Source organism: Vicia villosa, unplaced genomic scaffold (assembly GCF_029867415.1).
Source record: "Vicia villosa cultivar HV-30 ecotype Madison, WI unplaced genomic scaffold, Vvil1.0 ctg.000353F_1_1, whole genome shotgun sequence".
Classification (NCBI taxonomy): Eukaryota; Viridiplantae; Streptophyta; class Magnoliopsida; order Fabales; family Fabaceae; genus Vicia; species Vicia villosa.
Window position 1 is genome coordinate 924,959 of NW_026705160.1, and position 12,718 is coordinate 937,676.

Sequence of the window (12,718 nt, forward strand, 5' to 3'; positions counted from 1 at the left end):
GTAAATTTTCTTATATAAAAATATTTAGATGAATAATAGATTTTTTCCCGTGTAGTATTTATGAATAAAAAATATTTGGATCATAAATACCGTTTTTCGTATATAGAAATATATAGATCAATAATAGATTTTTCTCATATATAAATATTATTTTTGTTTAAACAAAATTATAATATATATTATTGAAAATATATTTAGATGTAATATATACACAATCCATATTGGACCAACTAGCTGAAGCCCAACTCATGAGCCACAAGAATCTAATAGCAAATACTAAATGAATACACTTCAACACTAATGACTAAATGATTACACTTCAACACTAATGACAAGCTAACTGCTATGCATAATACTTGAGTTTGTTGATTTAAGGTTTGAAAAGCAGGTCTTTTATTCCCTTGATTGGAAGCGTGTTGCCTTCATTGAGATTATCAAAGGAGTTTGACGTGGAAGCTGTTTTATTTCCTCCATTATTTCTATCATTACAAGTAAACATTATTAAATTTATGGTCAGTCAACTCAAGAACCCTACACCCTCAATTAAGCGTACAAGAAAAATCAAGAATATCAAATTTTTCTATAAGTTTATGGTCAGTCAACTCAAGAACCCTACACCCTCATCTCACCTTTATATCACACCCTCACCTCATTTTCATCAGTCACATTCATACAAAATAAGTTTATGGTCAGTCAACTCAAGAATCCTACACCCTCGTCTCACTTTTATAGCACACCCTCACCTCATTTTCATCATTCTCATTCATACAAAACTTTTTTTACAATGCCTCTCCTTCCCTTTCTTTGTTTTCTTTTTTTCATAATAGTTTCCCAAGCCAAAGTCAGAGGACTTGCATCATGTGATAACAACAGAGGCAACTACACAGCCAACAGCACCTACGACAACAACCTCAAAACCGTTATATCTAGTTTCTATTCTCATAAAGAAATTAACTACGGTTTCTACAATTTCTCGTATGGCCAGGATCCAAACAAAGTATATGCCATTGCAATGTGTAGCGGAGATCTTAACCCCAATGAGTGTCTAACATACCTAAACAGTTCTTTTACCGATCTTAGAGAGCAGTGTCCAAATCAAAAAGAGGCGATTGTTTGGAGTGGGAGTTTAACTTTGTGGTACTCTAATCGCTCAATATTTACGACAGTAGAATATAAACCTACAAAGGGTGTTGTAAATGGGGGAGTTGTACCCGACGTGGACAAGTTTAGCGAAGCACTGAATAAACTCTTGACAGATATTAAAGACAAAGCTGCAGCAGGTGACTCCCGTCTTAAATATGATGCAGCTAAGTATGAGAATGCAAATTTTAAGACTATATATGGTGCTGTGCAGTGTGTGCCTGATTTGTCATCGCAACAATGCATTGATTGCTTGGAAGATATAATTTCAGCAATTCCAATTTGTTGTAATGGCAGGAAAGGAGCACGAATTTATAAACCAAGTTGCCATCTTAGATATGAAATTTATAACTTCTCTAATGCTACCGTTGAGTTATACTCAGTTGCAACTCCACCATCACAATCCACCACTAACACTTCTTCGGGTAAGTAGTTCTCACATCTATATATTAAAGATGCTTAATTGCTTGAAAATCACACACACTAACTACAGTGAAAATATTAGTAACTGTCACTAAATTTGTGGTGCAGGACACAACAAAACACGTACTGTCATCGCCATAGCAGTGCCATCTGTTTTTGTGGTTTTGGTAGCTATTCTTACCTATTTCTGTTTGCGGGTGAGAAAACCAAAACACAGTTTTGAAGGTATGCATACTTCACTAAAAAAATATTTAGAGAGGTCTGCAAATTTTTATAACAGATCGACTTGCATTTGTACCTTTAAAAAAACTATCTTATTTAACTTGGTTAATGTCTTAAGCTAACAATGAAGAATACGAAGACGACGGAGAAGATGAAATAATGGTCGTTGAGTCATTGCAATTTAGCTTTGATACGATACAAGTTGCTACAAATCACTTTTCAAATTCAAATAAAATTGGGCATGGGGGATTTGGAGATGTTTATCGGGTAAGGATTCATTTCTCTCTCTCGTATAATTAGTGCATGCTATCAAAATATTATAGTAGAAATTTTTGTATACTATATCTAAAAGTGAAATTTTTTTAGGGTAAACTTTCTAATGGACAAAAAATTGCGGTCAAAAGGTTATCAATAGATTCTGCTCAAGGAGACAGGGAATTTAAAAATGAAGTAACATTAGTAGCCAAACTTCAACATCGGAATTTAGTCAAACTACTTGGTTTCAGTCTAGAAGGAAGGGAAAGATTACTTATTTACGAATTTGTTGTGAATAAAAGTCTAGATTACTTCATATTCGGTAGGTTATCATATCAACTTAATTAGAAAATTGCATTTACTTAAACGTTATTATGTCTAGACAAATACTAACTATTAAAATTGTTTTGAAATTCGTACTATCTTTATTTTTACAGATCCGACAAAGAAAGCACTGTTGAATTGGGCCAATCGCTATGAAATCATAAGAGGTATTGCACGAGGTCTTCTTTATCTCCACGAGGATTCTCGCTTGCGTATTATTCATCGTGATCTCAAAGCAAGTAACATTCTCTTAGACAGTGAGATGAATCCTAAAATAGCTGATTTTGGATTGGCAAAGTTGTTTGTTTTGGATCAAACTCAAGGAAATACTAATAGAATTGTTGGAACCTAGTAAGTCTTTTCATATTGCTTAAGTTTATGGATTGTCATTAATTTGAATCGACTATAAGTAAAGTATTTAGTTTAAATTTTAATTTAGTTACTTGTATCAACAGTTTATCCCAAGTTTTTGAAGTTTTATTTGAATGATATAAGAGCCAAGTATTTTTAAAAAGTATCAAAATGTATGATTGAAGGATAACATAAAAGTTAAAACACTTTTTCATTTTAAAAATCAAGATTAGAATATTGTTATTGATACCATTAGTCTTATATAAGAATTGAAGCAAACTTATTAACTTTTCATTTCATAATTTTTGTATTGATAAAGATTGTCTACTTTGGAATGCAGTGGATATATGGCACCAGAATATGCAATGCACGGACAATTTTCTGTAAAATCTGATGTATTTAGTTTTGGAATATTGGTTCTTGAGATAATAAGTGGTCAGAAAAATAGTACAAATATTTGTATTGGAAATGATGTTGAGTACCTACTAAGTTATGTAAGTAACACTTTTCTCACCAAAATTTATTGAAATTTATTCATGTCCTATAGCTAATTGTAATTTAAATATATGTATTTGATCAAATTCTTGCAGGCATGGAAAAGCTGGAATGAGGGAAGAGCTACAAATATTATAGATCCATCATTACATAACATTTCACAAAATGAAATAATGAGATGCATTCATATTGGTTTACTATGTATTCAAGAAGAAGTGGAAGCCAGACCAACCATGGCTAGTGTTGCACTCATGCTTAATAGTCATTCTCTCACTCTTTCAATACCATCGAAACCCGCATATTTTTATGGAAGTGAAACTAGAAACTTACCAAATATTCAGATATCGGGTGGAAATCCTAATGGATCACATGAATCGATTAACCAGGTTTCAATTACTGATCCATACCCACGATAGATTTTATTCATAAGAGTGATATATTCTTTTGCGAGGAAACCAAATTGGTTTATAATATTACAAAGTAGATCTCTCTTTAATTTTGGAATATCTTTGAGTTTATAATGTGGTGGATTAACGAGTATAGTAAAGTCCTGTACTTTTTAAATTCATTAAATAAAGTGCAAATGCATTAAATGTTTGTGTAAATATTTATGCATTATGATTTTTTATATTTCTTGATTTATATGGTCAACAACTTTTGAGGTTTTCAGGAAAGAAGTGTGGTTGTCTTGTAGAGGTATTAACCTCCATGTTTGGGATGAATCTTTATTTTAAATTGTGGTTATTTATTTAGGAAAATTGTAAAAATGGATAAAGATTATGTGATCAGGTCTAATTTTGAGGTCAGAAGAATACGTGTTTCAATGGAGTTTAGACCTTTTTTGACATGAAAGTAAAGGTGAAAGTGAGTACAAACTTGTTTTTTTTTAAATAAGTGATGGAATTAAAGGGAGCAAAAGGGATGCTCCGCCCCGATACAACAAAGAAAAACGACCTTTCAAAACAAAGGAGAGGTAGAATGTTCCAATAATAAAAACTACAAAGATTGACTCTCCTATGAGAGGCACACAACCACCTCCAAGATAGTGATACAATATCCAACATACTTTTGGTAAAACTAAAGTCTTCCTTCTTAAAGATCGCCGCATTGCGCTTTAACCAAATCACCCAAACCGTAGCGAGCCAAACGGTACCCACAATCATACGCTTGTTTAAACAAGGAATCTTCCCGAAGAAATGAAAGAAATCACCAAACTCATCAATAGACAAATCTTCGGAAATATCAAGCCACATAAACACCCTTCTCCAAATTCGGATCGTAATATTACATAAGAAGAAGAGATGAGATAAAGTTTCCTCCTCTTTAGAACATAAGGCACAAACCGCTTCACTTCCTCCCTCCAAGACTCCCCTTCTCACCAATTGATCTCTAGTCGGGATTCTATTTAATAAAAATCTCCAACAAAAACAAAGAATTCTAGGAGGAACTTTGAACTTCCATAAATAATTTAAAGCCAAAACCTTAGATCTTTCCATCGGAGGACCGGAAAGAGACGCCTTAAAAAACTCATAGCAAGAGTTAACAAAAAAACACCCATTAGAAGACAAAGCCCAAGAGAAGATATCGACACATTTCTCTTTAATCGGAACCAAATTTAGAACTCCCTGTAATTCTTTAATCCCCGCTGACAGCTGCCTATTGAAAGCAGTATGCAGACCCGAGGCTTCGCCTGCTGCAGCCTGCCCGGACTCATTAGCAGCAGCCGGAGTGACAGAAACAGCAACCAATGGAACCATAACAGCAGCAACAGCAGCCACCGGACTCCCTTCAACGAACCAGCTCGATATTTTCCAGCACCAACCTCCATCAATAAAGTCCCCTGCAAAATGAATAGAGTCCGAAAAATTCCCGGCTAGAGAGAATAAAATAGGGAAAGATTCCATAAGAGATTTTCGTCCCGTCCAAGACGCATACCACAACGGCGTAGATGCTCCATTACCGATATTACATTTTATAGCACTCGTGAAATTATCAAATAAAAGCCTCTCAAAATTATCCGATACTATTAAATCCCTCCACCAATGAGACTCCTTTTTAGACAAGATTGAAACATCCCCAATCAACACTTTAAGCCTCGTGTTGCCATACCGAGCTTCTAACAACTCATTCCACACCGTATCCGTTTCCGTTAGAATCCGCCACTTCCACTTGCTAAGAAGAGCAACATTCATGATCTCCACATCTTTCACTCCCAACCCTCCTTCCTTTCTCGGTTTGGTAACCGTATCCCAATTAACCCAATGGATGGGTTTGACAAGCTCACCTCCGCCCCAAAGAAACTTGCTTTGGATAGATTTGGTTTCTTGCAAAACCTTCTTAGGCGCCTTGTAGAAAGATAAAGAGTAAATCGGGATAGCACTAAGAACCGAATTAATCAACTCCACTCTACCCGCCATACTAAGATACCTCCCTCTCCACACATTTAACCTTTTTCTAAACGTAGCTAGAAGATCCTTCCACATAGATAATTTCCTTGGACTATCACCAACTCTCACACCAAGAAATTTAAACGGAAGAGAACCCACCTTGCACGTCAAGAAAGTCGAAGCCGCCTCCATATACCCCTCTCCCACATTAATACCAAAAAGATTACTCTTATGAAAGTTAACTCTTAGCCCCGTCATCATTTCAAACCCTCTAAGAATAGCTTTCATACTCCATAAATTCGAGGTATCTCCTTCGGCCAAAATAATAGTATCATCCGCGAATTGTAGCAAATCCACCTCCTTATTCTCTTTGTAACAAAAACCCCGAAATTCCCCTAATTCCTTGGATCTTTTCATAAGAGCCGTAAGAACCTCCATTACCAACACAAACACGAAAGGGGACAAGGGGTCACCTTGTCTAAGACCTTTCTCAACACTAAAGTCTTTGGTATTACTTCCATTAACAAGAATGGACAAAGAGTTAGTGAAGATACAACACTCCATCCACCTCAACCGCCGATCTCCAAAACCCATCCTCTTTAAAATATATCTAACATAGTTCCAACTTACTCTATCGTAAGCCTTCTCAAAATCGACTTTCAACACAACACAACTCCTTTTTTCTCTTTTAGCTAAGTCCAAAACCTCATTCACAACAAGAATTCCATCCATAATATTTCTTCCTTCAATGAAAGCCGATTGATTATTAGAAACAAGCTTCCCGATCACCTTCTTAAGCCTATTAGCCAACAACTTAGCCAAGATCTTGTACAAACTCCCCACCAAACAAATAGGTCGATATTCATACAAGGATTGTGGATTATTAAGTTTTGGCACTAAAGTGATGAAATAAGAGGTGCTAGCTTTTATAAGTTTAGATCTCTCATAGAAATCTTGCACGAAAGAAAGAACATCCTCCTTTATCACCTACCAAAACTTCTTAAAGAATTCTAACGAAAACCCATCCGGACCGGGGCTTTTATTCCCATCACAAGACCAAACCGCCTCTTTAACCTCTACCTCCGAAAACCTCCTCTCCAACCAACAAACCTCATTGTCATCCAAAGAATTGAAACCAATGCCTTCCGGAATCGGTCTCTCCATATCCTCCTCCTTATAGAACTCTCTAAAATGCCTACTAACTTCCTCTTTAATATTCGCAACCCCTTCTATTCTCCCATTGGAGCCTTCTAAAGAAGTTAACGCTTTCCGCCTATGTCTCTCCTTCAAATAATTGTGAAAGAATTTAGAATTATTATCTCCCTCCTTTAACCACAAATTACGAGACTTTAGCCTAAGCATACTCTCTCTAATATTCAGATAATTCCAAAAATCTTTTGTAGCCGTACTTCTATCTAAAACCTCCTTGCCGATGCCATCACCAAAGTTCACTTCTATAGCTTTATCTAAAGAATTGATCTTTTCCGAAGCCTCTTCCACCTTCAAGTCGATCCATCCAAAAACCTCCCTATTCCACACCCGGAGGCTCTCCTTAAGCTTTTTTAATTCTCATAAAGCACATAATCTCCCCTCCCTTTAACATCCATCTTCTTCCATTCTTGAATAAAAAATGAGTTGAATTCTTCATGCTTGAACCAAGAATTATTGAAGCAAAAAGGTTTTGGACCCCAATCTATCTTTCCCACCTTCAAACTAATTGGAGCATGATCCGATATATCTCTTTTTTCTATTCTTTGGTCAACCACTTCCCACATCTCTAACATTCTCTTAGAGATAAGGAATCTATCCAATCTACTCATTGCTTTGCCATTGTCTTTGAACCAAGAGAACCTCCCTCCAACACAATTAACATCTATCAAATCCATAACCTCCACGAAATTACGAAAATCCTCCATCCCTTTCCAACACCGGTAACCTCCATCTCCTAACCTCTCCTCTTTCTTCAAAACATCATTGAAGTCGCCAACAACACACCATTCCACGTTGGTTTTACCAAGTCTAAGATTAATCAAGGAATTCCAAGTGGATAATCTATCTAACCTCTTACATGGCGCGTAGACATTAACAAGGTTGAACTCCTCACCTTTCCAAATAACATTTATACCAACGAAACCTTTATCCAAGAAACTATAATTAACCATAGTAACACCTTTCCTCCATAAAATCACCATGCCACCCGATGCCCCAATAGAATGACTAGCCGTCCATTCAACGTCATTACTACCCCAAAACTGTCTAGCTAAAACATCGTTAAACATATATAACTTTGTCTCCTGTAAGAAGCACACATCAATAAGATTTGATTGAATCTGTTGAATGCAGTATAGGGCAAGCAACGAAAAAAGATTTGGAAATATTAATCCGGGATTTATCGTCCTCAGAGATGGAGAGATGCCATTCAACAGTTTCTACAGTTTTGAGCTTTGGATTGAATGAGAAAAAAGTAAACAAAGATATAGACAGGAAAAGAATAAACACATTCTTAGAAGAGAAAGAACTTATCAGGAATGTAAATATATTCACTCTTCACAAACATACACTTACCAACCCATTATACTCAACCTACGATACTCATCTATGTTATCACGTATCTCTCACATAACGCGAAGTCGCGAGAACATCCGTATTCTCGCGTCGGCGATCTCTCGCGCGCCGCTCAAACACGAAAGCATTAAGTACAGATACCCACAGTGAATGCTAGCTCTAAATCCATCTCTAGAGTTCAGAAACTAACAGATAATCATCCTAGATAAGGATTCAAGAAGTTTATCTCTAAATCACCCCAAATCCCCAGCATAGAGCAAAAATCCAGGATAACATCAACACAGATTCGTAAAGCAAGTTAAATATAACATTATAATCGGTAAATATACATAAGATTCAAGTAAATATACAAACAAACCCAACCAAAGAGAAATACACAAAGAAGAAGAGAAATGAACCGAAGATCTCCCGGTTTGTCAGCTCCGTTCGACGCTCAATCCACCCCCGATCATCCTTATGCAACCTCCGAAGTTGTTTTCTAAGCTAATTTTGATCTAAGAATGAAAATGATGGAGTTGGGACTCAAAAATACCCAACCCATGACCTAAAAATGTGATTTTGGCCCCTTTTAACGAGCTGCTGTCTTAGCAGGTCCGCTTAGCGGACCCCCTCCGCTCAGCGGACTCAAAATTTCATCCAGACGCTGATTTGCTCCGCTGGAGCTCCGCTCAGCGGACCCCCTCCGCTTAGCGGAGTCTGCTAAAAATCAGATTTTGTTTTCGCCATAACTCGAGAACCGTAACTCCGAATTGCGCTCGGTTCGAAGCGTTGGAAAGCTTATTCAATGCTCTATCCAATAATGAATGAATGGAAACCAAAATGATGATTTTTGTCATCCTTATTTTGAGTCTTTGGAAGTCCGCTTGATGGTGGCTAAGCGGGCTTTCACCAAAATTGCGAAATCGAAGTCGTGCCTTTGACACTTTATTCCTCAAGGCTCCAATAAGCATGAATACCTATAAAAACAAAGGAAAAACTATCAAATGGTATAAAAGTATATGAAAATACAACTATTCACAAAGTATACGTATTTATACACAAAACGGGGAATTATTCAAACGGTATTAACAAAATTATCGATAAGTGCCACTATTTACATACACAAAATAAGTACATTTTGGCACTTATCAAACTCTCCCCAACCTGAAACTTTGTTTGTCCTCAAACAATGTCAAATAAATCAAAGAATCAAAAGCAATAAACCAAAGAATTGTGAATCAACAAGTTTAGAAAAACCAAAAACAAATGTATGGCTCAATACAAAAACGTATAAACAAAGTAAATACTTACCACTATCCTACAACGACAACATGTAAACGAAACGAATCCTAAGCACAAAAAACATACAAAACATTCTAACACAATACATGTTATCTCATGAATCACACCTAGCAAAATTTCATCGAATGAAGAACACACAAAGGTGAGGGACTTTTAACACTCATCCAACAATCTTGCAAACAAAAGATTAAATTATGCATTCATCCAAAAATCACATTGAAGATACAAAAGCAAGAATCACAAGGACTTATCAAGGTTGTAATGTGGCTTGGTTAACAAACAAGGGATATGTCCTAAGGCTAATCGAAACAAAAACTTGCCTAAACCTAAGGGAGTGATCAATCCACCAAAGATTCAGACAACAAAACCTCGATTAAACTTCTTCCATAACCACAAGTTTCTCAAACCAATCACAATACTTATTAGCACAATTATTCACTTCTCTTTTCCTTTTCTTTTTCAAAACTTTTTCATTTTTTTTTCTTTCTTTTTCTTTTCACGTTTTTTTTTTCTTTTTTTTTCTTTCTTTTCAACCTCATAGCAACAACCACATAAGTAGCAACCATTTCTCTCCCCAACTTGAATTCAACCACACCATCATATGAATACTCCCTACTTTCTAAGGCAAGGTAAAAATTCATACCAAAAATCATGGTTGAGGGTTCAAGAAAACAAAGAATCAATCATCCATGCAAAAATGAGAACTAAACACTCAAAGATAAGCATTTAGCAAATACAACATGGATATTGACAAAAAGGCTCAAAAGGGTTAACAAATGATCACACACTCACAAGGTGAATTGACTATTTGGTTATGGTGGTTATGCTCAAAATGAAACAAAAATGCCTTGATCCTTTTCATGCTTTCATAACATCAACATAAACAAAAGATTAAGCATAATAAAATCCAGTTAAAACAAAGATTGTGGCCTCTAGCATATATGAACAATGGAAAGCTTCCTCACATTTATGGTTTGGGAACTAAAGTGATTCAATCAACAAGCAAGTAATGTAAAAGAATGAATGGTATGGTAATTGTACAAATGAAAAGTTTCCTAAACATGTTATGCTATAGAAAGCGATAAATGAGTACCTTGAATGATACAACTTCAAAAACAATATCCTACCATACATCCGCAAGTTGAAACACTCATGCTTTGGAGAATCACCTCAAAAATCTTCGAATTACCGAACAAAATTTGAGTACAAACAACCAATAAAAGAATTAGAAAAATAAAACTAGTATCTACTACTAAATAACCTTGGTGAAAGTGGGAAAAATTAGTGAACCAAGTGGAATAGGAACCCCACTGGTACAAAGCAAGAAAACAAAATTTTACTGTCATCGCTTAGCAGAGCTAGGCTCGCTTAGCGGATGACAGAAAAACCAGAAAAATCAGAACTGCAATAGTTGTTCCAATTTTCTTCCACTTCACCTAATAACTTATAAACAGAAATATAAACAATATTTACAACCGTTGGGGTGCCTCCCAACAAGCGCTTGTTTTACGTTGTTAGCTCGACGCCTTTATTGTTTCGGTGTTTGGAAAGTAGCTTCCTCCCGTCATGCCACCGTGACGTCTCAGCGCGCAAGCCTAAAGAAAGTGTCCTAACCAACCACTCAACAAACATTACGGGTACAAATATATACAATGATTAAACGAACATAAAAACAAAAATATACAACCATATACATAAACAAACACATATGCACAAGTATGAAACACAAACAATCATACAAAAAGGTAATGTTGGTGAATGTTGGATTCACAAGTTGAAAAGTGAAGATCTGTTATTAAAGAGCTCATCCGAGATCAACATGTTTCACCAACATTCACCAATAAAAGTATACTTATATGTAAACATATACAAGTAACTATATGGTGAACATAAACAAGTAAACATGTACAAGTAAGTATATATACAAGTGAAACTATACAATATATACGATAAATACAAAGCTCAAAACCACGAAAACTATTGCGATGCAATCAAAACCATCCCCGGCAACGGCGCCATTTTGTTGAATGCAGTATAGGGCAAGCAACGAAAAAAGATTTGGAAATATTGATCCGGGATTTATCGTCCTCAGAGATGGAGAGATGCCATTCAACAGTTTCTACAGTTTTGAGCTTTGGATTGAATGAGAAAAAAGTAAACAAAGATATAGACAGGAAAAGAATAAACACATTCTTAGAAGAGAAAGAACTTATCAGGAATGTAAATATATTCACTCTTCACAAACATACACTTACCAACCCATTATACTCAACCTACGATACTCATCTATGTTATCACGTATCTCTCACATAAGCGTCCATCTCTGGAGCACAAACGAGATCATCTCACAACTAAGGTTATCTCTAACGCGAAGTCGCGAGAACATCCGTATTCTCGCGTCGGCGATCTCTCGCGCGCCGCTCAAACACGAAAGCATTAAGTACAGATACCCACAGTGAATGCTAGCTCTAAATCCATCTCTAGAGTTCAGAAACTAATAGATAATCATCCTAGATAAGGATTCAAGAAGTTTATCTCTAAATCACCCCAAATCCCCAGCATAGAGCAAAAATCCAGGATAACATCAACACAGATTCGTAAAGCAAGTTAAATATAACATTATAATCGGTAAATATACATAAGATTCAAGTAAATATACAAACAAACCCAACCAAAGAGAAATACACAAAGAAGAAGAGAAATGAACCGAAGATCTCCCGGTTTGTCAGCTCCGTTCGACGCTCAATCCACCCCCGATCATCCTTATGCAACCTCCGAAGTTGTTTTCTAAGCTAATTTTGATCTAAGAATGAAAATGATGGAGTTGGGACTCAAAAATACCCAACCCATGACCTAAAAATGTGATTTTGGCCCCTTTTAACGAGCTGGTGTCTTAGCAGGTCCGCTTAGAGGACTCAAAATTTCATCCAGACGCTGATTTGCTCCGCTCAGCGGACCCCCTCCGCTTAGCGGAGTCTGCTAAAAATCAGATTTTGTTTTCGCCATAACTCGAGAACCGTAACTCCGAATTGCGCCCGGTTCGAAGCGTTGGAAAGCTTATTCAATGCTCTATCCAATAATGAATGAATGGAAACCAAAATGATGATTTTTGTCATCCTTATTTTGAGTCTTTGGAAGTCCGCTTGATGGTGGCTAAGCGGGCTTTCACCAAAATTGCGAAATCGAAGCCGTGCCTTTGACACTTTATTCCTCAAGGCTCCAATAAGCATGAATACCTATAAAAACAAAGGAAAAACTATCAAATGGTATAAAAG

The 12,718-nt window shown here is 36.2% G+C and overlaps 1 protein-coding gene across 1 annotated transcript; it reads left to right on the forward strand.

The window, feature by feature from the left end:
* Positions 1–713: 713 nt before the first annotated feature.
* Positions 714–3,868, forward strand: LOC131627273 (cysteine-rich receptor-like protein kinase 44). Its single transcript, XM_058898111.1, has 7 exons — positions 714–1,565; positions 1,672–1,788; positions 1,904–2,052; positions 2,152–2,362; positions 2,478–2,715; positions 3,056–3,209; positions 3,306–3,868. The coding sequence occupies exons 1-7, from the start codon at positions 785–787 to the stop codon at positions 3,624–3,626; spliced, it is 1,971 nt and encodes a 656-aa protein (XP_058754094.1). The 5' UTR covers positions 714–784; the 3' UTR covers positions 3,627–3,868.
* Positions 3,869–12,718: the final 8,850 nt, after the last annotated feature.